This window comes from Chiloscyllium plagiosum, chromosome 7 (genome assembly GCF_004010195.1).
Source record: "Chiloscyllium plagiosum isolate BGI_BamShark_2017 chromosome 7, ASM401019v2, whole genome shotgun sequence".
Taxonomy (NCBI): domain Eukaryota; kingdom Metazoa; phylum Chordata; class Chondrichthyes; order Orectolobiformes; family Hemiscylliidae; genus Chiloscyllium; species Chiloscyllium plagiosum.
The window spans coordinates 22,582,942-22,609,903 of record NC_057716.1 but is presented as its reverse complement, the minus strand read 5'-3'; the positions used below and the strand labels follow the sequence as shown (position 1 = coordinate 22,609,903).

At 42.6% G+C, this 26,962-nt stretch overlaps 1 protein-coding gene across 5 annotated transcripts in view; it reads right to left on the bottom strand.

Moving 5' to 3' along the window:
- The window catches only part of LOC122551406 (ankyrin repeat and SOCS box protein 18-like), a 33,857-nt gene extending 13,101 nt beyond the window's left edge, over positions 1-20,756 (bottom strand). For 2 of the 5 annotated variants that reach the window (XM_043693236.1, XM_043693238.1), the window contains exons 1-2: positions 6,434-6,687; positions 2,670-2,738 (exon numbers count right to left, since the gene is read on the bottom strand). In XM_043693236.1, coding sequence (XP_043549171.1) covers positions 2,670-2,738; positions 6,434-6,677 — 313 coding nt within the window. In that variant the 5' untranslated portion in view covers positions 6,678-6,687. Of the gene's footprint in view, positions 1-2,669; positions 2,739-5,892; positions 5,983-6,433; positions 6,688-20,392 lie in introns of those variants that run through there. The other 3 variants (XM_043693240.1, XM_043693237.1, XM_043693239.1) reach the window with 3 other exon arrangements.
- Between the last annotated feature and the right edge of the window lie 6,206 nt (positions 20,757-26,962).

Sequence of the window (26,962 nt, the reverse complement as noted above, 5' to 3'; positions counted from 1 at the left end):
GAGTTGCCCTTGAGAAGGTGGTGGTGAGCTGCCGTCTGGAACCACTGCAGTCCACCTGCTGTAGTTCAATCCACAATGACATTAGGGAGGGAATTCCAGGATTTTTATCCAGCGACAGTGAAGGAATGACAATATCTTTCCAAGTCAGGATGGTGAGTGGCTAGGAGGGGATCTTGCAGTGCTGGTGTTTCCATGTTTCTGTTGCCCTTGTCCTTCTAGATGGAAGTGGTTGTGGATTTGGAAGGTGCTGTTTGAGGATCTTTGGTGAATTTATTTTCATTTCTGTAAGTTCAAATAAATTGTATTTGCATATTAGCCACATTTGCCTACCTTGATCCATAATCCTTAAAACCCAACCACCTATCACCTCAACCGCAACAGACATGGGAAAGATAGTCCCAGATTTCCACTGCTTTTCAAATAGGCAACTAATAACATCTGGTCCCAGAACTGCAAATGCTTTAACCTACCTCAAAGCCTAATCATAGGGTTTACACATTTCCATTTGGCAGTTCCAGTATCGAACACTGTGCTTGACTCAGTTAGCTTTGCGAATGGGAGGATCTGCTGCTTTGCTCATAAAAAATGGGATAGTGCGCACTAATGGTAATTAAACACACCAGGATTAGTGTAAGTGCCTGCCTCGAATAATCCTCCAGCTCATTATCATGAACACTTTTTAATTATTATGATATACAGCCCTGGGGCACTCGCCAATTTTAAGTAAATTAATTACGTCGCAATTTAACACTACAACAAGGCTCCTTGCTGCATAGGAAAATATGTTGTAGTGTGAGCTGTGGTAGACAGATGTAATTTTACAACAGGAGATGTCAACAATTTACAATATCGACATTTACCTGGTGTATCAGAGAGTGGAAAGGATAAGGCCAAGGTGATAATTCTACTATTTTGACAGTTTGTCCTCTTTTGAATCTTGTTCCTCTTTCAGCTTTCTGATGCTCTGAGACAGTCGTTGCCCTTCAATTCTGTCCCCTTGTGTATCTCCAATTTCCTTAACATCACCATAGGTGTTCCTGCCATCAGATGCAGCAGAGTTCCAGATTCCCCCCACTCTCTCTCCTGCTTTGATGCCATCCTCAATACTTAACTGCTTGACCAAACTTATGAATACCTGCTCTGGCACTATCTTGAGAGTTGGGTGGCTTTTTCCAGATCACTTAAGGAAAAAGTTAACAACACTGCATGTCTGGAGTCACATGGCAGCCAGACTAGGTGAGTAAAGATTACCTCTTGGAGACAGACATCAGTGAAGCAGACGGGCTTTAGAAATAATCAATAATACAGGTCGTTCTGCTATAGCACGCATTTCGTCAATGCGAATTTGCTATAATGTAATCGATGAATTGGGGATATTCTCTTTAAAGCATGTATTAGTTATAGCGCAATTACAGCCCCATTAGTTTAAATGGTGTGGCTATTAAGCGATTTTCTTATAACACGGATTGCACGAGGATGGAGCTATCACATTGTAGCAAAACTGACTGTAGTTGTTATGGTCACCACGATATTTTAGATTTAATAGATTATTTCAATGTCCTCCAGCTTCCATGATATGATATGAATTTAAACCCCCAAAGTGTTGGCTCTCCTAAACCAGTGACATTACCAGTACCCTCAGTGGTTTTGGCTTTGGAATTTTGTGTGATTTTTGAAACAAGGATTTATGTTTGACAAAGTTGTGAGTGGAAATTTTAGCGTTTAGAGAAAGTGAGGACTGCAGATGCTGGAGATCAGAGTCGAGAGAGTGGTGCTGGAAAAGCACAACAGGTCGGGCAGCAGGAGGAGCAGGAGAATTGACATTTCGGACATTCCTGATGAAAAAGTTTAGCATTTGTCTGAGCAGATTTTTCTCACACTGGAGTAGATTGGAGGTTCGAGCACAATTCTATCTGAGCACTAATTCCTTTTGGAAAAGGATTTTGTCTGGACCAGGAGTGGGCTGCAGGCTTCAGCTTGCCTCACTAACTGATCTAAACCAGTAGCGCTGTGTGGCAGTGACAATTAATTCCCATCGTCTCCCACCTTCAGTGATGTTAAAATGGGGACAGCGTGACAAAATCAAACCCAAGCAATGCTGCTGGGGATTCCTGGGGACTGGAGGGCAGAAGTTCAAGTTAGTGTTGGGTTGCCATATTTTAAATGTGGATTCTCTACCCAATACTTTTGATAAATCTGCTGATCTTGATGTCCTTAGACAACAATCTGCAGTTCCAGAGTTGTATGTGACTCTAACACCTTATATTTGGCTCCCAACTATTTTTTGATATTACCATGAAAAGGTTTAAAAATGTCAGTCAGGAAAAATAAGAGGTGTGTAGACAAACCTGCAGCAGGGGGTAGTGTGTTAATAATTCAGAAGCCCAGGCTAATTCTTTGGGGACTTGGGCTCAAACAGCAGCTGGTGGATTGAAATTCAGTTCATAAAACCTGGAATTGAAAATAAGTCTCAGGGATGGGTGACCATGAAACCATCATTGACTATCATACAATCCCAACCGTTTCACTAAAATCCTTTAGGAAGGGAATCTGTCGTCCTTAGCCAGTCTGGTCTACGTCTGACTCCAAACCCATAGCAATTGAACTCCGAAATTGCCCAGCAAGTCATTCAGTTGAAGAGAAATTAGGGATAAGCAACAAATACTAGCCTTGCCAGTGACACCCACATCCCATGAAAGAGTAAAGACAAACGTAACGGTCATCTGGAAGTGCATACCCTGGAGATCAAAAGCAAAACAAATAGAATGGTAAAAACCTAATATTGAGGTCAGTTTCAGTTTCAATTTGATACATTAATTGAACACCCATTTATTACGTAAGCAAATTATGTATTCCACAAGAGACACTTGGTAATTTGCCAACTTAGAACTGTTGAATATTTGTTTTGCAGATGGCAAAAGTTTTTGTTTTAAGCTTTTTTCTTTGAAAAAAATACTTCTCAGGTAAAAATGATTGCACAGTCTGACCTGGGTACTCTGTAGGCTTTGGGAGGAGTGAGTCTGCTTTCTTGCTTTCTTGTTGGTCTTCACTTTTTTGTTATTTTCTTTTGCGGCCATCTTCAACCCTTGTGAATGGTGCCAGCTCAGATATAATGGCCAAGACAGCAAGTGAGCACTGATGAGAGGCACAGGCTTTGCACTTGGGGAGTGGGGAGGGGGAGCTGTCATCATTTAGTCCAATTAATCCTAACATTGTCTTTAATGACTCCCAACCAAATGAAAATGCTACTGATTTAATAACATCTGATTTTGTGTGATGTGAATGCGGTAATGGAAGCTTTAGAAAAATTGCCAGTCATTGTGTGTCTCCAAGCCCATTTCATACTTTGCAAGCATCTAATGAGCCACTAAACGAGAAGAAAAGATGGGAATGTGGTTGATACAATTATGTAATGAATATACAGTGTCAGTTATATTGATGGAATCCTAGCCCTTCCTATTAAACTATGCCATTGGGTTATTGGTCAGTGCCTGGATGGCAATCAATGATGCCCACACTTTAGCACATGGACTGCTGTGGCTCAAGAAAGCAGCTCACCACCACCCTCTCAAGGCCAACTAGGAATGGACAATAAATGCTGGTCAGTCAGTGATGCGCATGTCCCATGATAGAATTAAAAAAGGGTTTCTCATATCTTATAAGACTTCAGTCTCTGTTTCTGCTGCCACCTCTGAAATGTATATGCCTGAATACATGGTAAACTTGGACATCGGTTTTACCTTTGCTGCAGCAGTGGAATTATATTGTGCTTGGCTATAATTATTACAGACTATGGTTATTCCCACCTTGCACCCTCTATGGGGACGTGAATCCAAATCTCCATGGCCCATACTCATAGTCATTCCCATTCACCCATCACTTCTGGCCTACATTGGATTCCAGTCCAACAAGGCCTCAATTTGAACTTTTTTCTCAAACTATGTCATCTCCTTCAGACCTCCAGCCCGAAATCTCTTTGAGATCTCTGTGCTCCTTCATTTCTGACCTTTTGCACTCTCTGATTGTCCTTGCTGCCCTGTTGGTGATCATGGTTGCACTGTAAAGGATTAGTAACTATTATGCTAATTGGTGGAGTTTAACATCAATGAGGTCAGATCACATGCAACTGGAACCGGTGAGGGAGAATTTCTCATGAAATCCTGCAAATGTCTATCTTGTAAATAGTGTAAATGTCAAATAAATGTTTATTACTTTATTAGAACAAGCTTTTAAGCTCTTCTGTTGAAGACAGGCAGACTCCAGATAAGGTTTTAATGCAGTGGCTTCAGTTGCTTTCTCTCTCTCTCTGTCTCTCTCTTTCTCTATATACACATGAACACATTCATTAGCATTAACTAGACTACAACAAGACATTCTGCAGCATTAACTAGACTAAAACAGGCCATTCAATTGGTCTATGCTGGTGTCCATCCTTCACTCCACTGCTCCCACATCTCTGCATTTGACCTGCTATCATATTGTTTTCTTCCACGTAATTCCCTTAAATGCCTTGACGTTCACCACAAATCATAGAATCTCTACTGTGTGGAAACAGGCCATTCAGCCCATTGAGTTCCACACTAACCCTCCAAAGAAAATCCTACCCAGACCCACCTACTGTATCCCCATAACCCTGTGTTCCCCATGGCTAACCCAACTAGCCTGCACACCTCTGCACGCTATCGGCAATTTAGCGTGGCCAATCCACCTAATCTGCACATCTTTGGACTGGGGGAGGAAACCGGAGCACCTGACGGAAACCCACGCAGACACGGGGAGAATGTGCAAACTCCACATAGACAGTCGCCCGAGGCTGGAACTGAACCCGGGTGATGGAGCTGTGAGGCATCAGTGCCAAGCACTGAGCCATCATGCCATCCCCACATGGTTGTAAATTTCACATTCCCACCATCCTCTGGATAAAGGAGTTTCTCTTGGATTCCCAATCAGATTTATTGATAGCTAATTTATAGTCTATGATCCTGTGATTTGAATTCTCTTGCATGAGGAAACATCTTTGCTACACTTAATGACAATGAGAAGCAAAGCACAGTGAGAAAGAAAGGACAAGGAAATGCTCCTGTTCTGATTATCTGTTGCCAAGCACTGTGGAGAGCTCCCTATGACTTTGCATTCCAAAGGTGATTTGAGTGTGACTGCCATTGAAATGAATGCAGCATTTGATCGAGTGTGGCTTAAATGGGGGATAATGGTGGCCAAATGACTAGCATGTAGTTCAAAATAGTGGCAAAAGCAGAGGTTCGATTTCCATTTCAGCTGCAGTAGACTTAGGACCTGCTTCCTCATCCTACCCCTGAGAGTGGAAGGCAATGGCAAGTCACCACTGACAAATTCAGGACGAAGAATTGGAAAACAACAAACTAATGAACTAATTTATTGGTTCCCAAGCAAAAGCGAAGTCAATGGGACTCAAGGGAAATCTCTTCACTGGCTAGAATCGTACCTACTACAAAGGAAAATGGTTTTGGTTGTTGGAATCATCTCGGCCCCAGCAATGCAAACATTCTTCAGAGTAGTGTCCAAATGGCATTTCATCTGCTTAATTAATGCTATCTCGTCCATCATTCGGTCAGAACTTGGGATGTTCATTGATGATTGTGCTTCTGAGACAATGTTGCAAGACCTGAACATTGAGGCTTGGATGGATGTGAGAAAAGGAACATTAACAGCAGCAATCTCCAACAAGAGTGATTCTAATCATTTCCACATGAAATTCAATGGTATTACCATTGCTAAATCCCCCATTATCGATAAGAGTAGGTCTCCCCTTCTGACTCCACAAATCCTTGAAGAGGTAAGTCAGGAATGTGATGGAGTACCCCTTATTAACCTGGAGGAATGCAGCTCCAACAAAACTTAAAAAGTACATACCATAAAGTATTCTGTTTAGTTGGCACCCATCCATTACCTTCAGCATTAAATCCTCTCCGCCAACAGTGCAGTCTCAGCAGTGTGTGCCACCTATAAGATGTAGGGCAGCAACTCAGCAAGCACTTTCTAAACCTGTGATTTCTATTTACAAGGAAAGTAGATACATAGAAACACCACCATCTATTTAAGACACACAACATTCTGATGTGGGAATATATTATCGTTCCTTCACTGTCACTGGGTCAAAAACATAAACCTTTGTCTTGATAGCACTGTTGGTTTGTCTACACCAAACGAGCTGCAGTGATTCAAAAAGGTGGCTCCCCATCATCTTCTCATGGGCAATTAATCATAGCCAATAAAGACTCACATACCACATTCAAATTTTAAAACTGCTACAATGACCACTCAATCGACACAATGCCAATATTATACGAGGTGCCAATATTATACACAGGCAACAAGGCATCAGTCTAACTTCCATATTGAGAATTCAACACTGAGCCATACTAAAACCAAGGAGATCACAGCCAGTGGTTACCTGAAACCCCCAGGGCCACTGGTTTTGCCTGCCACTCCATTTCCTTGCTGCGGACCTCGAAGACCATGTTGACATCTTCACGATACTCACTGACCATGACCTTGAGAAGCCTCAGGTCACCGTGCATCAGTGCCTGGTGGAAGGCCTCTGGACCCCGACGTTTCATGGCATGAGAGGGCCCAGTGTACTGGTGTTGTTCAGAGTCCAGGAATATCTGCGATCGCTGCACACAGTCTCTGTCCATTGCCTGGAGAGAGTTGTGTCTGTAGTTTATTTTAGCCCTGGATGCCTTATTTTATACACAAGGACACAGGCTATTGTTGTTCTATAAATATACCGCTGTTGAGCAATTACTGATCTCACCATCCATTGTGTTTCTATAAATACTTAAGGTTAAGCAGCGATCTCATTATTGGCAGAGTTCAAGATGGTGCATGACTTGTTTCATTGACTGATTTATAATAGTCAAGTGGATTTCACTGAAGGCTACTGGAAGGTTCTGTCTGCCGTGTGCTCATATGTTGACAGCTCCTCTCTTCAATTGCTTTGACAGGGTAATTGTGTTTTGTCAGCTGTGAAGGGATTGGTCTTAAATCTGTCCAACGAGGCTGACCTTTAGACCCCTGACCGCTGTCCAGCCATTTTCTGCTGGTTTAAGCTGGTGTGAATGTCAGCTGAGGAATCAATCAGGCTGGGTCATTCTGTCGGCTCCCCCCCCCCGCCTCCCTCCCAGTTAATAGACACTCAGTGTCCAGGCTGCAATGTAGGAGCAGCACGCACTGAGATACGGTTCCAGAACACAGGGACAGGTTACTCCTCTGATACTGAAACACTCCATGATTACATTTGACAAGAGCATTCAGACTTGAGGTGATCTTACACAGTAAATTTTACACAGCACAAGTAAATTTTACACAGCACATATGCCGGTCAGCAACTCTCCAAAAGGAGGGAATCCATTAATCTCCCCTAACCGTTCCATGGCATTACCATTGCTGAATCCCCCACTATCGACACACAGAAGGCTAACATTGGCCATAGGTTGAACTGGGCCTGACATGTTGAATACTGAGGCTACTGAACTATGCCAGAGGCTGGGGATTCTGTAGTGCTAACTCACCTCCTAACTCCCCAAAATCATTCTACCAGCTACAAAACACAAGCCTTATAATGGAATATTTGTCTGGACAAATGCAGCTGCAATAATAGACCTGTAGGTAAATGCCATTCAGTACAAAGCAGCCCTTTTGTTTGGCACCCTGCATTACCAAAGACGTTTCATCTCTTACAATTGGCCCACAATGCAGGCAGTGTGCATCATATGTACAATGGACCACAGAAACTTGCAAGGAGTCTTTTCGCAATCCCTTCCAAATCCGTGATCTGTCCCATCCCATAGGACGAGGGAAGCTAATACATGGGAGCATCACCACCACTGAAAATACCCCTCCAAGCTGGCTTGGAACTATATCACTGTCCTTTCACTGTTTCTGTGTCAATATCCTGGAACTGCTTCTCTGAATGGGTTGTGCATAGACGTACATCATAGGAAATTCAACTCACTGCCACCTTCTCATGGTCAGTGAGGGACTGGTAATAAGTGCATATCCAGCCAACTCAGCAATGTCTGATGATTGGAAAACAAAAAGGCTGTACCTTTGGGACACTATACAGGGTATCAGATTAGGATACAATATCAGATAGGGTGCTAAGTTACAATAGTGGCACGCAGCATTAGAGTAAAATAGGATATGGGACTGAGCTACTACACAGGGATAAAGTACCTGGATAGAATATCAGTGTAAAATACTGGGATATAGTGCTGTGATTCAATATTGGGATACAGTATTGGAATTCTGTATCAGGATGTAGGACAGGGAAAGACAACTTGGAACCATTGAACAGCACAGGATGATGCCAATCGGCCCATCATGAGTGCGCCAGCTGAATAAATTATTGTAATCCTATGCTCCAGTAGCTTGTCTGGAGCCTTGTAGGTTTCAGTGCTTCAGATGCAGCTCCAGGTTCCTATTAAAAAGTTCAGGGTTTCCACCTCGACCACCAAACTGGGTAGAGAATTCCAGACACCCACTCCCTCCAGGTGGAAAAGTTCCTCCTCATATCCCTCTCATCCTTCTACCAATCACATCAACTCTGTTGCCCGGTAACTAACGTCTTCACGAGGGGAAATAGGAATTTCCTGTCCACTCTATCCTCGTTCCTCATATTTAATGTGCTGCAAATACATTAGCCCCTCAGCCTCCTCTGTTCTAAAGGGGAAATAAAAGTCCTGGCCTTCCAATCTTTCCTCAAAGCTGCAATTTTCAAGCCCTGGCTATGTTCTTGTAATTCTCCTCTGTACATTTCCTTAAGCAATTCTGTCCTTACTGTAATGTGGCGACCAGAGCTTTACACAAAATGCAACTGTTACCTAACCAGTGTTGGATACAGTTTCAGCACTACACCTCTGCTACTGTATTCAGTTCATCATGCAATGAAGGAAAGCATCTTATAGGCAGCTTTTTTATTGTATCTACCCGAAATGTACCTCCATGGACCTGTAAGCATGCACTACAAAGTGTCTCACTTCCCCTTCCCCTCTCAATACTCTCCATTTATTATGTATTCCCTTAATTTGTTTCCATCCCCAAATGCATAGCCTTGCACTCCTCCAGCTTGAATTCCATTTGCCACATTATCACCCTCTCAACCAAACCTTTGACACCTTTCTACAGTTGACAGCCATTCTCATCACTATCACTATATGACTAATTTTTGTGTTGTGCGCAAATTTCCAAATCACGCTTCTTGTATTTAAATCTTAACTATTTTCTAATCAACTTGTTCAGAGATATTATTACACACCTCTGGAACATTTGGAGTTTGAACCTAGGCCTCCTGGGTCAAAGGTAGGGATATTACCACTGCACCACATACATACCACAGATAGCAGGGGATCCAACATGGAGTTCTGTGGAACAATACTGGAAATCACTTTGCTTGTAAAAGCATTGTCAAAAGGTCCTTGTTGCTGAGCCAATTTTGGATCCAATTTGTCATATTTTCCCGTATCCACTTGACTTTAATTGTTTTGACCAGTCTTCCACATAAGACCTTGCCAAATACTTTCCTAAAATCCAGGTAGACAACATACACTACACTACTTAATCAATCTGCTCGATTCAATTCAGTCTGTAAGACTCAACCTCCCCCTAACAAAACCATGCGGACTATCCCAGATTAATCTGTGCCTTTCTAAGTAATTTATTCTATCCCTCAGTCTTGATTCTAATAATTTGCCCACCATCGAAATCAGAATGACTAGTCTCTAATTATTAAGCCTATCCCTCACATCCTTTTTGAATAATGGTATAATGTTTGCAGAACTCCAATCTCTGGTACTTGTCTGTTTTGAATGTGGTTTGCAAAATGATTTTCAGAGCAATCATTGTTCCCTCTTCAACTTAGACCATTAGACATAGGAGCAGAATTAGGCCATTCAATCCATCGAGTCTTCCCTTTTCTCTAAGGCCTTGGGTCCTAGTCTCTCCTACCAATGGAAACATCTCCCAACATCCACTCTGTCCAGGCCATTCAGTATTCTGTAAGTTTCAATTAGATCCCCCCCCCGCCCCCCCTCATCCTTCTAAACTCCGGAGTCCTCAAATGTTCCTCATATGTTAAGTTGTTCATTCCTGGGAGCATACTTGTGAATCCCCTCTGATCACGTGCCAGGGCCTTATAAACCTTATAAAACCACAGAAGTACATCCCTGCTTTTATATTCAAGTCCTCTTGAAATAAATGTCATCATTGCATTTGCCTTCCTAACTACTGACTTAACCGGTAAGTTTACCTTGAGAGAATCCTGGACCAGGACTCTCAAGTCTCTTTGCAGTTCAGACTCCTGAAGTTTCTCCCCATTTGGAAAATAGTCCATGCCTCTATTCTTCCTCCCAAAGTGCATGACCTCACACTTTCCCACATTGTACTCCATCTGTCAATTCTTTGCCCATTCTCCTCACCTGTCCAAGTCTTTCTGCAGCCTCCTTGCCTCTTCAATGCTACCTGTCTCTCTACCTATCTTTGTATCATCTGCAGGCTTAGTCAGAATGCCCTCAGTTCCTTCATCCAGATCATTAATGTATAAAGTGAAAAGTCCCAAGACTGAGCCTTGCGGAACACCACTTGTCACGGGCTGAGAAGGACCCTTTTATCCGCACTCTCTGCTTTCTGCCAGACAGCCAATCATCCATCCATGCTAGCACCTTTCCTCTGACACTATGGGTCCTTATCTTACTCAGTAGCCTCCTGCGTGGCACCTTGTCGATGGTCTTCTTGAAGTCCAGGTAAATAACATCCATTGGCTCTCCTTGATCTAACCTCAAAGAATTCTAAGAGATTTGTCAGACAGGACCTCCCCTTGATGAAACCATGCTGACATTGCCCTATTTTACCATGCATTTCCAAGATTTTCAGAAATCTCATCTTTCACAATGAATTCCAGAATCTTATCTACGACCAAGGTTAGGCTAATCAGTCTGTAAATTTCCATATTCTGCCATACTCCCTTTTTAAACAGGAATGTTACATTAGCTATTTTCCAATCCTCTGGGACCCTCCCTGATTCTAGTGATTCCTGAAAGATTACCACTAACGCCCCCACTATCTCCATCTCTCTCTCTTACAACTATAGGGATCCGCGCACAGTAGGGATTCTATGATCTTCTATGAACTCTGGTGTATAGTCCATCTGGTCCAGGTGATTTATCCACCTTCAGGCCATTCAGTTTTTCTAGCACTTCCTCCTTGGTTATGGCCACCATACTCAGCCCTGCCTCTTCACTCTCTAAAATCTTTGGGAAATTACTCGTGTCTTCCACTGTGAAGACTAATGCAAAGTAATTATTCATTTCCTTGTTCCCCACTACTATCTCTCCTGTGACTTCCTTTAACAGCTGAGGATATAATTCATCCAGCCCTTGTGGTTCAAGAAGATCAATCCTTTCAGGACTCTCTTTTCATTGCGTTTATTTTATCTAATACTGTATTTAGTATTGTATTTGTCTGGTATATTCACTCTTCCTCTTTAACTAAAAGGTCTCTATCAGCCCTCTGTGAAGACAAGGCAAAGTTGCCATGAGGAACCATGTATATTTCTGATAGTCCCTACCCCTTCCTTCATCATCCTCTTGCTGTAATGTACTGATAAAATATCTCCGGAGTCTCCTCAATTTTACTGGTCAATATTTTTTCATATCCTCTTCTTGTTTTCCAAAGTTCCTTTCTTACTTTATGCTATATTTTCTTGACCCTAAGCCTCCAAAGCATTGTTTATTTTGAGATTGACTTAAGCTCTATTTTTTTGCTTTATCTCAACTCATATGTTTCTGAATAGGATGCTACCAGGGATTTCTAGATTTGACAGTATCATCCATGTTTTGTTTTGTGGGAACATGCTTACACTGTGTGATTAGCTGATGATTTTCCTTCAGGTAGCTATAACAACTTCACTTGAATCACATTTCTCAGCTTTGTAAAGTTTACCTTTGCTCAATTTACAATTTTTGCCCCAGTCTATCTTGGTCCCTTACCATAATGATGCTAAACTTAACTATTATGATCACTGTCTCCAAAAGGGTCACCCACTGCTACTTCATTCACCTGCTCAGCTTCATTTCCTAAGGCCAAATCTAAATTGTCCCCTTTCTCATTAGGCTTGGAACAGGTGGTTGAAAGGTTCTCTTGAAATCAATCCAAAAATGTTGTGCCTTCTGCGTCTTTCATGCTGTTTGCATTTCAACTGATATTTGGTAGTTGAAGTCCATAACTACTAGAGTCATAGAATTATAGAATTATATAGCATGGAATCAGACCCTTCAGTCCAACTTGGCCATGCTGACCTGATATCCTACATTAATCTAGTCCCATTTGCCAGCATTTGGCTTATATCCCTCGAAACCCTTCCTAATCATGTACCCATCCAGGTGCCTTTTAAATGTTGTCATTGTACCAGTCTCCACCACTTCCTCTAGCACCACCCTCTGTGTGAAAAAGTTGCCCCCTTATGTCTCTTTTAAGTCTTTCCCCTCTCACCTTAAACCTCTGCCCTCTAGTTTTGGCTCAAATACAAGTTCACTACTCTGTCTCTTTGCTAATTTTTTTGGGGGGGGGCATTAGAACATACCCAACAGTTACTGCTCCTTTTCTATTCCTGTCCCCCCTTTTGATACTTAATTGCTATATCATCTCTCCTCACAAGCATAATTGAAACTTTAACCAATAATGCTATGCCACATCTTTTTTAATCCCTTCTCTATTCCACTGGAAAGCCAGAGATGTTAAGCTGCTATCCTTGCCAGTCTTTAAACCAAATTTCCATGATACCACAGGGATGCAGGACTGAATACTTCAAGGATATTGCACTGAGATACAAGACTGGGATACTGTGCTAGAATACAATACAAAGATATAGGATGGAGTATTGGAACACCATACTGGATATGATACTGTTGCTGTACTGGGATACAGTACTGGGAATTTTATTTTTTACTAGGATTCTATACTGAGACATTGTTCTTGGGATTTGTTCTACGACAAGGTACCAGGATACAGGGCTGGGATTCTATACTGAGGCACAGTACTGCACTACAGTACTGGGATTCTGTACTGGAATTTGGAGCAGGGATTGTTACAGCCAGAAATTGTGGAAATTATAATTGGGAGCAAAGAAATGGCAGCAGAATTGAATACATACATTGGTTCTATCCCCACAAAAAAGGGAACCTCCCAGTAAGTTGGGGAATCAATGATCTAGTGAGAGAGTGGAATTGAAGAAATGCAATCTTAGTAAGAAAATATGCTGGAGAAACCAATGGATATAAAGGCTGACAAATATTCAGTGCCTGATAATCTCCATTTCAGCATATTGAAGGAAGTGGTGAGCTCAACTATGCATAACATATATAAATGGCTTGGACCAAGTTTGCTGATGACATAAAATTGGGCAAGTTTGTGAAGAGGATGCAAAGAAGTTTCAAGGTGATTTGGGCAAGTTGGGTGACTGGCCAAACACATGGCAGATGCAGTACCACAAGGCTAAATGTGAACATTTTCAAGCAGTCGACTTTCTAGCTGCAAACCAAGAGATTTGAATTTGCTTGGGGGCAGTATCTGCCCAGGCTGACCTTCTGTAGTGCCTCTTTCACCATCTTACATTTAATTAATTTCTCTGTATGGAGCTCTGCTTCTTGCTGGTGATTCCAACTGACCATTCCTGATGAGTGAGATGATGATCCAGCTTAATCCCTAGGACCGGAGAAATTCTGGACCCTTTCGTGTCCTTTTATGGATAAGCCATTACAGTGGACATTACAAATATCCACGTAAAACACCTCTTGTTGAACAGTCTTTTGTTAAAATCAGATTGAGGAGTATTTTTGTTTGAGTTCCCTATCCATCAGAAATTTTGTTCTAATTGTTGAATTGGCTAGTCTTAAAAATACCTTGCTTTAGAAATCCAATGTTAGAATTCTCCAGTGAAGAGTCATCAAATCTGTTTCTCTCTTCACAGATCCTGCCAAACCTGTTGAGTTTCTCCAGCACCTTCTGCTTTGCTATTTCTTAAAGGGGAGGGTTGTTCTGAGCCTAGATATCAAAGGAAGACCTCTGTTTGAAGAAATGACTGAGGAGGGGATGAGAATATAGTTATTGAATTAGCTTTATTGTTACATGTACTCAAATGAGTGCAGTGAAAGGTTTATAAGTCGCCATTTTAGGTACAAAGTGCCTGGGTACAGCTTAGGAGTAAATTACTGCACATGCTGGAATCTGTACTGATAATAACAAATGCTGGAGATTACAGCGGGTCAGGCAGCATCCATGGAGATAGAGCAAGCTAACGTTTTGAGTCTAGATAATTCTTCACCAGAGCTGAGCATCGCAGCTCTGATGGAGAGTCATCTAGACTCGAAATGTTAGCTTGCTCTCTCTCCATGAATGCTGCCTGACCCACTGTGATCTCCAGCATTTGCTGTCTTCTGCCTAAGTACAGCTTCTTCAGTTAGATTACAGCCATGCTCCGTGTTACCATGGGTCAGAAAAACAAGAAGCAAAGCTAAAAAGAAATCACAGTCTCTCTCGGAGGGATCTCTGCAGTAGACCAGCGCAGGGGGCTTCCATGTGGTTCTGACTGCTGGCCACTGCACACTCCACACTGGGTTACTGCTGCTGCTCTGCACGGGGAAACATTGCAGTGTGAGCGATTGCTAGGTGCTCTGCGCTCAGGACATGACTGCAATGCCGGAAGAAATTCAACAATCTTGCCAGATTCCTTAAGGGAGGATAGCTGCAGTTTATTCTTTGCTCATTTAAATTGCAACACTCCCAATATTTTCACTTTGCTCAGCTACAATCAGTGCTGTCTTCTCCTTTTCTGCAATCTTGCACAACCCTTGATCATGTCTCACAGTCACAATCAAGTGTTCTGTTACTTATTTTGCACCTTTGATTTTCCAATGTAGACACTCGTCTTTTGCACTCAGGAGCAGAGTTTTCTGCATCCAAGTTCATGAGATTCAGAAGCTGCTTCCTGAGCAATATTTGAGTGCATATGGATGAAGTTTCCTGCCTGACTCTACAACACAAAGCATACCCTCAGCTCTTGGGACATCCAGACTGGAGTGTGACCACTGCTGTTTGGCGGTTTGGTGGAGGGTGAGAGGGAGGATTGAGCTGGTCAAGTTTGACTAAAAGGGCCCGAAGGCAATGAACTCTTGCTCCAGCCTCAACTAAAACACTGCAATGTACTTCCAAAGCATAGAACTGTATAGCCTCTACACTTCCGGAGCTGTGAAAGTCTACAGGCACTTACATCTCATTCCGACCTTATTAGGTACCATCGAACTTGGAATGAGTAGCTGGGTCACAAGCTCTCACTTTGAGCTGTGCTATCAATCATATGTCTGTGTATTTTATTTCCATGCAAGCCATTCCCAGGTTCCCTCAATCCGTCTGGCAGCAAGGTTTGAATGTATTTGCAGCCCCGTGATGCCAGTGTTGTAAGTGGCTGAAAATAGAACATTAGGTATGTGAGTTTTTGACAGGTTTATGTCTGTCAATTTCTGACCCTGAATAAAGGAACGGTAAGACAAGCAGAGAACCCTTGGCTAGAAGTTAAACCAGTGTCATTGCTGTCGGGAGCTGGTAACAAATATTCTGCATTATTCCAGGATAAATTGGGCATGAACAGTGGGCAGTTCAGTGGGTCATTCACCCTGACTGCCTGCTTTTTTTTCATGGCTATGGTTATTTGTTTATTTGATTTACTCAAAGGACTATAATCAATATTACTTTTAAAACAATATAATTCCCTGGATATGTGCATTGGCAGCAAGGCTGACATTTATTAGCCATCACTAATTGCCCCTGAGGATGTGATTTGACCCTTTTCATCACCTGCTGCAGCCCTTATTATGTTTCTGCATAAGAAGGATGTAGGCAGTGGAAATTGATTCCTTTACACCCATGATTTCAGTGTTCTGCTTACTGTTTTCCCTCCAAAATGGCGCCCTAATTGTACTCTTATCTTTCCAACGGGAGCCACACCTGACACCATTTTGGTAAGAGTGCGCCGAAGATTGTGGATGAGGCAGATGGTATTGTTTATCAGTGTGCAACACTGATATCGTGTCAATTTCTTCTCTTAGTCTCCTGCAGCTCAACACACATACAGCTCCTTCCCTAGCTAACAACTGGTTTGTACTCTCTGCAACTACTGCAACTCCCCGCACCCCCCCCCCCCTCACCAATCTGATTGGATAACAGATTACCTAGCTGCCATGAGAGCCTTGAAATGTTGTGCACACCAGTATCCAGGACCAGTGAAGGAGGTACACTGAGCAGGGTGCAGTACCCCCTGTCTCTGAATCAGGGGCTTTAGCATTGGGACCCACTCCTAGACTGGCTGACCATGGAAGCTATGACCATAGCGCGGAAAACCCAGGGGAGCATCAACCTGCCAATCCTTCCAACACATACCAATGGCAGGCAGGTGAGATACGTTGTCAGCCACATGATGGCAAGATGATACTATCACTGTATGTAGCACTGGGCTACATCATGCAGGTAAGATTGCCTGGCAACACAGCAGCTTGGATTTCCTGAGTGAGCTGTAACATGTTACTGATAGCAGCAGACAACTTGCATGACTTCAGCTGAATGCTGTGCCAAGTTGGTTCTGGACTTGCTTCTCCAACATGGCCTGGGCATGTGAACATCTGAATCTGAGGGCAGAAGGAGACCATTCAACCCCGCAAGCCTGCACCACCATTGATGCTGAGCTCATGGCTGACTGAAACTGCAAATTCGCAATCCCGCCTACCTTCTAACTACTGCTGCCGCACTCTGCTTTCACCACTTTCTCAGGAAGATGATTCTAAAGACACATGACCCTCTGAGAACATAGCAACAAAAGAAATAGGAGCATGAGGAGACCGTTTGATCCTTCAAGCCTGTCCAGCCATGCAGCATGCTGATCTGTCCCAGGCCTCAACTCCTTATCAGAACCCTTAGCTCCCCATTATTTCAACAATCTACCAACCTACCTACTTCCAACCATGTGGCCTCCATGACTCTCTGGTGTTGAGATTTCCAGGCATTTAATATCCTCTGGGAAATGAAATTCCTTTGTATCTCAGTGTTAAATGAATATCCCCTGAGTCTGAAACTATGTCCCCTAGTTCAAGATTCTCTCTCTGGCCTCAAGATCTTCTCAATATCTACCCTTTTTTAGCTCCTTCAGAACCTTTCAATAACATTATCCCTTATCCTTGTATACTCTAATCTGTTTAGCTGTAGTCAACCTATTCAACCCAGCAACCAGCCAAGCGAGTCTCTTTTGAACTGTCTCCAATGCCAAGGCATCCTTTCTTAAATATAGGGATTGAAACTACACACAGCACTCTAGGTGCAGACTCACCATTATCCTGGACAGTGGTAACAAGTCTTTACCATTTTCAAACTCCAATACCCAATCAATAAAGACCACAATTCCACTTTGTCAACTTAATTCCCAATGTACCTGCATTCTAAACATTCGTGTTTCATTCACAATACCCAAATTCCCCTGTGCTGCATTTTTCTGGAATCTCTCTCTCTTTCTGGTTTGATAATAATCTGCCACTTGATCATTCATTGTACATCCATTGTTTCCAACATTTCACCATTTAGAAAGTACCTTCTTTCAAATCCTTTTTAGTTGCAAAATAGATGACATTAAATTTGAATCTATTGAAATTGTTTTGCCACACTTTTGCTCATTCAGTTAATTTATTCAGACCTCTGCAATTTTATATTTCCATCTATACTACTCACAACGACTTCCAGCTTTGTGTCACTGGCAAACTTATACATCTTTCTTTCCCATCATCTCCATCACGAATAATCCAGTGAATAGTTTCAATCTCAATGTAGATGCTCACAGGCCACCATTAATCACATTCTATCATAGACATGTACAGCACAGAAACAGAACCTTTGATCCAACTCATCCATTCCAACCAGATATCCTAAACTGATCTAGTCCTATTTGCCAGCACCTGGCCCACATCCCTCTCAACCCTTCCTATTCATATACCCATCCAGATGCCTTTTAAATGTTGTAATTGTACAATCCTCCACATTTCCTCTGATTGTTCATTCAATACACATAACATCCTCTGCATGAAAAAGTTGCCCTTCAGATCCCTTTTTTAAATCGTTCCCCTTTCACCTCAAATCTATGCTCTCCAGTTTTGGACTCTCCCACCCTGGGAAAAAAGACCTTGGCTATTCACCCTATCCATTTCCATCATGATTTTATCCAAGAGGTCTATGAGCTCACTCCTCAGCCTCTGACACTTCAGAGAAAATAGCCCCAGCCTAGCCAGCCTCTCCCTATAGCTCCCTACACCTCCATTCCAAGCAACATTCTTGTAAATCTTTTCTGAACTCTTTCAAATTTAACATCTTTCCTATAGCAGGGAGATCAGAATTGAATGAAGAATTTTAAAAGTGGCCTCACCAATGTCCTGTACAGCCGCAACATGACATCCTAACCCCTTTACTCAATGTTCTAACCAATGAAGGCGAAAATGCCAAATGCCTTCTTCACCACCCTGTCTACCTGTAATTTCACCTTCAAGATGAACCTGCCCCCTATGTCTCTTTGTTCAGCAACACTCCCCAAGACCGTACTATTAAATGTATAAGTCCTGCCTTGATTTGCCACATTTACCTAAATTAAACTCCATCTGCCACTCCTTGGCCCATTGTTCTCTGAGATAACCTTCTTCATTGTCCACTACACCAACAATATTGGTGTCATCTACAAACTTACTAACCATTCCTCCGCTATTCACATCCAAATCATTTTATAGAATCGTAAAATCCCTACAGTGTGGAAGCAGGCCTTTTGGCCCATTGAGTCCACACCGACCTTCCGAAGAGCAACCCACCCAAACCCATCCCACTATCGTATCCCTGTAACCTTGCATTTCTCATGGCTAACCCACCTAGCCTGCACATCCCTGGGCACAATGGCCAATTTAGCATGGCCAATTCGCCTACCTTACACATCTTTGGTCTGTGGGAGGAAACCGGAGCACCCGGAGGAAACCCACACAGACACGGGGAGAATGTGCAAACTCCACCCAGACAATCACCAGAGGCTGGAATCGAACCTGGATCCCTGGACCTGTGAGGCAGCAGTGCTAACCACTGAGCCACTGTGCCGCCATCATTTATATAATTGAAAAAAAGCAGTGCACCCAGCATTGCTCACTGAAAGTCAATATAGGCAACATCTATAGACATTCCACTGGCATTGCTTACAGCCAAGTTGGTTCTGACAGCATTTGAATAGGCCTGTCTAGTGGTAACAAAGGAACAGTCGAGGTCTTGAGAAGAAGATGAGTCTTGGTCATCTTGTTTAGCTACCTTTTTCAGCACATAATATCCTGAAATTAGATTCTCTTTTGGGGGCTTCTCAGTAATTTGGGGTGGTGAGGGTTATCATTTGTGCCTTGTGTACTGTGTCCCAGTGAATTGACTGGGAAGCCATTCCCAGCTCATGTTTGTAAGTCATTTTTTTTCTTGATTTACGAAAGTGACCTGCATTTATGTAGCACCTTTAACATAGTAAAATGCCCTCCAAGCTACATAGCAAGGACATGATCTAGGCAAACACTATGCCAAGTCACAAGTAAAGATATCAGGGCAAGTGAAGAAAGCCTTGCTCAAAAAACAGTGGGGAGCATCTTTAAGGTGGAGGGACAGGTGGAGAGATTCCAATGCTGTTCTGTTCTGACCCATATTTATCAGCGACACGCATATATAAAAGTTGGACATTTCAACAATACTACATCAGTGAACAAGTCAAGGATGATTTAGATAAATGGAGAGATTAACAGTTTGAGAGCAATTTGGTGTCAGCCATGACTGACTGATGACATTTGTACTTCCAAGTCAAAGGTTGTAGGTTCTAATCCCACTTCAGAAACCTGAGAACTTCATTTATTCTGACACTCTAGTGCATTCCTGAGGGAATGCAGCATTGTTGGAAGTGCTGTCCTTTGGGTTCTTGCAAAGAACCACAGAGCACTATTTCTGAGTCAACCTGAGATGTTTTCCCTGGTTCCCTTTATATCTCAACCAACATAAAGTCGATGAGATGGTCATAATCAGCTTGCATTGTGTGGGAGTTGCAAATTTGAAGTTGCATATCCCCCTGTACGACAGTGACTACACTTCATTGGCGATGAAATGCTTTGGATGTCTCGTATTGGGGTATTATAGGAATTCCAAATCTTTCAATCAAACAAACAGGCAAAATGGCTGAAGGGAAACAGGAAGCAGTTCAAATTCATTAAAAACGGTAAAATCTAACATTCCTGAGACACAAATGAACTGTACAACTGCTGACCGAGCAAAATGAGAGGGTCCAGTTGGGCAGATGGATCCTTCATCCAGTCATCATTGGAAAGTTCGATGATGGCATCCACGCATTTAACATGATGCTGAAGGAGGTGGCTCACCCGTTCCTGGTCCTGCTGATCAAGGGCGCACTTTAGATCCTGAACAAATTTCGATCCAACAGGGTGGTCGGGAATGGAGCCAGGCCCCAATTGTATCTGGCATCTTTCTCCCTGCTTGCTCTTGTCAGCCATCGGAGGGACAGGCACAGCAAATTGCTGGGTTTCGCTTCTGCAAACTGAAGCTATTCTGTGATGTGGAATGTGCAGCTCAAATTATAGAAACGCGCCACACATTGCAGAGGAATGAAAAGCTGTGCACAAAGCCGTCAGCTTCCTGGAGGCAAAGACCTTTCTGTTTGTGACCGAGTTGCTCTGAGCTTGAGGTTATTTCTGCTCTGATACAGAGGTTTCTTTGGGGTTGTTCTGTATAAGAATATTGGAAAACGATATCGCTTTGGAACCATCTGACTGGGCTATATTTTTATCTCTGGAAATTAAAGCCAGCCAAACATTCACTTCCCGAACTTGTATCAAGTCCTGTTCACTCATCACCACTGTGCACAACGAACTACATTGATTGCTGTTCCAGCAAAGCCTCATTTTTCCAATTCTCATTCTCATTTTCAAGCTGCTCCATGACTTCACCTCACCCCTGTATACATCAGCTCCCCCAATCCCCACACTCTCCAAAGTATTTGCATTTCCACAACTCTGGCCTTTTCCACATTCCTAAGATTTTTCCTACTCAGTGTCACTGCTGTGTATAAATGCAAGTGTTATACCTTTTTAAAGGATGAATCTCATGGTCACAGACAGGTCCAGCCTGGGAGAATAATCCTCCAAGTAATAAAAGAAAGGGTTGTGAGATTTGTTTATAAAGTCTGCAACATCTTAGGCTTTATTAATTGTTAAGGGGGAGGTAATGACTTTGTGGTATTATTACTGGACTGTTAATCCAGAGACCCAGGTAATGTTCTGAGGACCTAGGTTCAAATCCTGCCACAGCAGATGGTGCAGTTTGGAATCTGGAATAAAGAGTCTAATGATGACCACAACACCATTGTCAATTGCTGGGGAAAACCCCATTTGGTCACTAATGTCCCTTAGGGAAGGAAAATGCCATCATTACCAGTTTAATAGGAAGGATATTAAACTAGAGATGGTTCATAAAAGACTTACCAGGATGTTGCTGGGAATGGGGAGTTTGAGATATAAAAATAGACTGGAATGACTGGGACTATTTTAACTAGGGCGTAGGAGGCTGAGGGGTGACCCTATTGAGGTTTATGAAATCATGAGGGGCACAGATACAGTGGAAGGCAAGGGTCTTTTCTGTAGGGTTGGGGCATTCAAAACTAGGGGCATATTTTTAAGGTGAGAGGAGAAAGGTTTGAAAAGGACATGAGGGGCAATCTTTTTTTTTACACAGTGGGTGGTTTGTGTGTGGAATGAATGCCTGAGGCAGTGGTAGATGCAGGTACAGTTACAAGGTTTAGAAGTCATTTGGATAAGTTCATGAATAGGAAATGTTTGGAGGGATATGGGCCAAGTGTAGGCAGGTAAAACTAGTTTAGTTTGGGAACATGGTCAGTGTGGACTGATTGGACCAAACGACTGTTTCTCTGTTGTATAACTCTGTGACTCTGTGGTGATGTTGGAAATCAGAAACTAAAACAGAGATTGCTGGAGAAATACAGCAAAATCAAGTTCTGAACAAGGGTCACTGGACCCGAAATGTTAACTCTGCTTTCTCTCCACAGATGCTGCCGGACCTGTTAAAAAACACAGATTCTTGGTGAGTTCTGACACCTCCAAAACTGGCTGATGAGGATTGACCTCTGAAGCTGAGCACTTGTTGATATATCCCATTTCCAGAGGCTGCTAGTTGACACTGTGGCAATCACCCATTTGAATTCTTCTATCCAATGGACACAGTATAATGACTCATGATGACAGGATAACTGTTCCCCAGTCGTTCAGCTCCAGCAGTGTCTGTGTCCCCCAATTCTGGCTACTTGTATATGCCCAGTTTTAATTTCCGTGACCGCATCATCAGTTGCCGAGTAGTGGCAACAACTTAACAGATGGAATATAACTTAGGAAAAATATGAGGTTATGCACTTTGGCAGAAAAAACAGAGGAGTGGAATTTTATTTAAATGGAGAAAGATTGCAGAAAGCTAAAGTACAGAGGGAATCCTCATCCATGAATCATAGGCGGCACGGTGGCACAGTGGTTAGCACTGCTGCCTCACAGCGCCAGAGACCCAGGTTCAATTCCCGCCTCAGGCGACTGACTGCCTGGAGTTTGCACATTCTCCCCGTGTCTGCATGGGATTCCTCCGGGTGCTCCGGTTTCCTCCCACAGTCCAAAAATGTGCAGGTCAGGTGAATTGGCCATGCTAAATTGCCCGTAATTTTAGGTGCAGGGGAATGGGTCTGGGTGGGTTGCGCTTCGGTGGGTCGGTGTGGACTTGTTGGGCCGAAGGCCCTATTTCCACACTGTAAAGTAATCTAATCTAATCACAAAATGCTCATATTCAAATTCAGTGGGCAATAAGGAAGGCAAATGGAATGTTGGCCTGTATTTCAAAAGGATGGTGTATAAATGTAGGGAGGTTTTGCTAAAACTATATGCAGCATTAGTCAGACAATAGCTTTTAATACTGTGAACAGTTTTGGGCCCATTATCTAAGGAAAGATATACTAGGCATTGGACGCAGTACAAAGAAGATATCAAGTGTCGTGTGACAATTTTATGAGGAGAGGTTGAATAGATTAGGCCTGTACTCGTTGGTGTGTAGAAGAATGAGGGGAGACCCTACTGAAACATATAATATTCTTAGAGGACTCAAGACAGTGCATGTGGAAAAGTTGTTTCCCCTGGTGGGAGACTCTCAGAGTAGAGCGAATGATCTCAGAAAAATGGGGTGACATAGTGGCTCAGTGGTTAGCACTACTACCTCACAGCACCAGGGACCCAGGTTTGATTCCAACCTCAGGCGACTATATGTGTGGAGTTTGCAAATTCTCCCTGTTTCTGTGTGGGTTTCCTCAGGTTTTCTTCCACAGTCCAAAGATGTGCAGGTTAAGTGAATTAGCCATGCTAAATTGCCCACAGTGTTCAGGGATGTGTAGGTTAGGTGCATTAAATCATAGGAAATGTAGAGTTATGGTGTAGGGGAATGACTCTGCGTGGGTTACTCTTCAGAGGGTCAGTGTGGACCTGTTGGGCCTAATAGACTGTTTCCACACTGTAACAATTCTAAGAATAAAGGATCACACATTTAAGACAGAGATGAGGAGGAATTTCTTTTCTCAGAGGGTAGTGAATTTGTGGAATTCTTTAGCACAGAGGGCTGTCAAGGCTGTTAAATATATGCAAAGTGGAGATGGACAGATTTTTACTCTGTAAGGGTCTCAAGCATTCTAGGGAAAAGGCAGGAAGAGGACAGTCATTCAAAGCCATGCTCCCACTGAATGACAGAGCAGGCTTGATGGGCAGAAAGGCCTACTTCTACTCCTATGTGATATAATCAAGCATTGTTCTCCTTGCTTACTCTTTGTTCTCTTTGAAGGCACAATTTTAAACTCTTTAACCAAGCTTTCAGTCGTGGGTTAAAGTAAACTACTGCAGAAGCTAAAAATCTGAAGTAAAAGCAGAAAAATCAGCAAAAATATTCCGGCTACATTGTTGAAGGGTATAACAAAGTCAAAGTTTCTGGCCAAATTTTAAATAGATCCTGACTTCTGATGAAAGATCATTGATCTGGAAATGCTATCTTTGTTTCTTCCAAAATGTTGCTGCATATTTCTAATATTTCCTGTTTTATTTCTGTGATCCCCAGCACACTCCACCAGACTCAGGGAAAAACTATAGGCTACAATATCCAGAATAGAATGAAGACATGCTCTTGAACTAGCCTTTAGTCAAGCTATTCCAGTATAGCTATAACACTAGAATTTACCTGACAAGGTGGACAGTTGCTCAGGCATGTCATAATGACAGAAAGAAGGAAAAATCCAGTCCCAGCTGATTTCTGCCCAGTCCATCTACTCTCAATCATCAAAAGGGTCTTCAATAGTGATAAACAATGCTTGATTAGCAATAACCTGCTCATGGGCACTCAGTTTGGGTTATGCCAGAGATACTCAGGTTCTCACTTCATCATATGGATAAAAGAGCAGTGCTCAGCAGTGACTGCCCTTAACCTGAATAATCAAGGAGTCTGAGCAAAACAGTTAATGGGAATAAGTGGGAAAAGTTTGTGCTAATTAGAGTCATATCTAGAACAAAGAAAGTTGGTTATGGTTGTTGGAGGTCAGTCATCTCAACTCCAGGATATCTCTGCAGGAATTCCTCAGGATGGTGTCCTCGTCCCAACCATCTTCAGCTGCTTCATCAATGGCCTTCCATCATCATAAGGTCAGGGAAAGGAAGGTCGTACTATATTCAGCACCATTCGTAACTCCTCGGGTGTTGAAGCAGTCTGTGTCCACATGAGTAAACCTGGACAATATTCAGACTTGACCTGATGAGTGACAAATAACATTTGTGCCAGACAAGTGCCAGGCAAGACTTCAGCAAGAGAGAATCTCACCATTTCCTTTTGATGTTCATCACTGAATCTCCAAAGATTCATAACTTGGTGGTCACTATTGACCAAAAACCTAATGAGACTGGCCGGTCAAATACTGTGGTTGCAGAACGGATCTGATACTTGGAGTTCTGTGACAAATGACTTTTCCAGAATCTTCCCCAAAATATTTCTGCCATATAGAGAGCACAACACTCAGGAAGCTCAACACTATCCAGGACAAGGGGAGGTCACATGATCAGCTTCTTCCACCACACATGGATGGCTACAATCATGGAAAAAACAGACTATGGCAACTTGGCAAGGCTTCTCCAAAAGCACCTTCTGAACCTGAGACCTCCATATAGAAGGAGAAAGGGAATAGACACTGGGGCCACCCCCTACAAGTTTCCCTCTAAGTTGTCCACCATCTGAGCTTTGCTATTCGTTCACTGTGACTGAGTCAAATTTCTGAAACAGCTCCCCAGCATCACTGTGGGTGCACCTAGACCGCATGAATGTTTGTGGTTCAGGCAGATGGTTCACAATCTCAACTTCTCAAGGTAAATCAGAGACGGTCAATAAATGTTGGCTTTGCCAACAATGGTCAAATTTTACGAATTATCAAAATGAAAATCTTAATGTGACTCAATGTTGTGGAGGACCCTTGTGCTTTTCGGGAACATGTTGCTATATGTGGGATGGTTCCTTTAAGAAAAATGATCAGAATTCTGGTTTGAGAGAGGCTCAGTATGGAGTTGGGGCACCAGGTTGCCTGGGAGATGAACAAAAGAGAAAAGGTTAATAGTTCAACAATAGAGTGGAATCGATTCCTTGGGGTGGTTCTGGGTTCAAGCAATTTTTAGTCTGAGAGTTTAGAATAAGTTAAAATGAAGAAACATCTCCTTCAACAGAATTCAGATGAAATTCGTGGTATTGACAAAAAGAGTTAAACCTCTTGTTAACCGAATGACTCTCTTAACATTTAGTTGAATTTTTGGCTTAGCCAAACAGAGGACAGAAGAGAGAGATTAAGAGTCACAACTCCATAATTGAAGATTTCAGAATCAGGAGCATTCTGACCTGAGGTAGATACACATAAGATACCAGAACCACCTCTGCTGAAAGGGGAGATGGAGACCTTGGGATATTTAGAAAATACTGAAAGGGACAACCTTGCAGGAAGTAAACAGCAGCCTCAAGAAATCAGAACCAATATACAAATCAGTGACACAGCAACCAGATCAAACTGGTAATCTTTCAAGTTTTGATAAGTAATGTGAATTAAGAATTTGAGGATATAAATCTATTGGGTGCAGAAGGAAAGTAGAGTTAAAATATTTGATGTGGAGTCTCAGTAGTTGTGTTTCTTTAATTCCCTTTAATATAACTGACCAATTAAAATAGCTGATTGTGATTATAGCTCAAGATGATTTTTGTGTACTACCTTTTTAAAATTTAATCCATGAACTCTGTCATTTCATACTTTTAGACACTACTAAATGGATTCCAAAAAATACATTACTGATCTTTCCCAAATCAAATATTGTTTAACACTCCTGTGAAGCATGTTAGAGGTGTTATGTAAATACAAGCTCTTTTGTTGTTGATATTGTTACTGTGATAACTTTAGTTTTTAATCCTGAAGGGCAGGTTTACGTACTCCACTTACAGGAGATTGTGGCTAAATCAAAGTCTTACTGCATTGTGAAAAAGGGAATGATCTCTGCTAAACTGATCATCTGCCAACATTTCCGCCACCTCCAAAAAGACCCCACCATCAGGGATACATTTCCCTCCCCACCCCTTTCTGCCTTCCGCAAAGACCGTTCCCTCCGTGACTATCTGGTCAGGTCCACGCCCCCCCCCCCTACAACCCACCCTCCCATCCTGGCACCTTCCCCTGCCATCGCAGGAACTGCAAAACCTGTGCCCACACCTC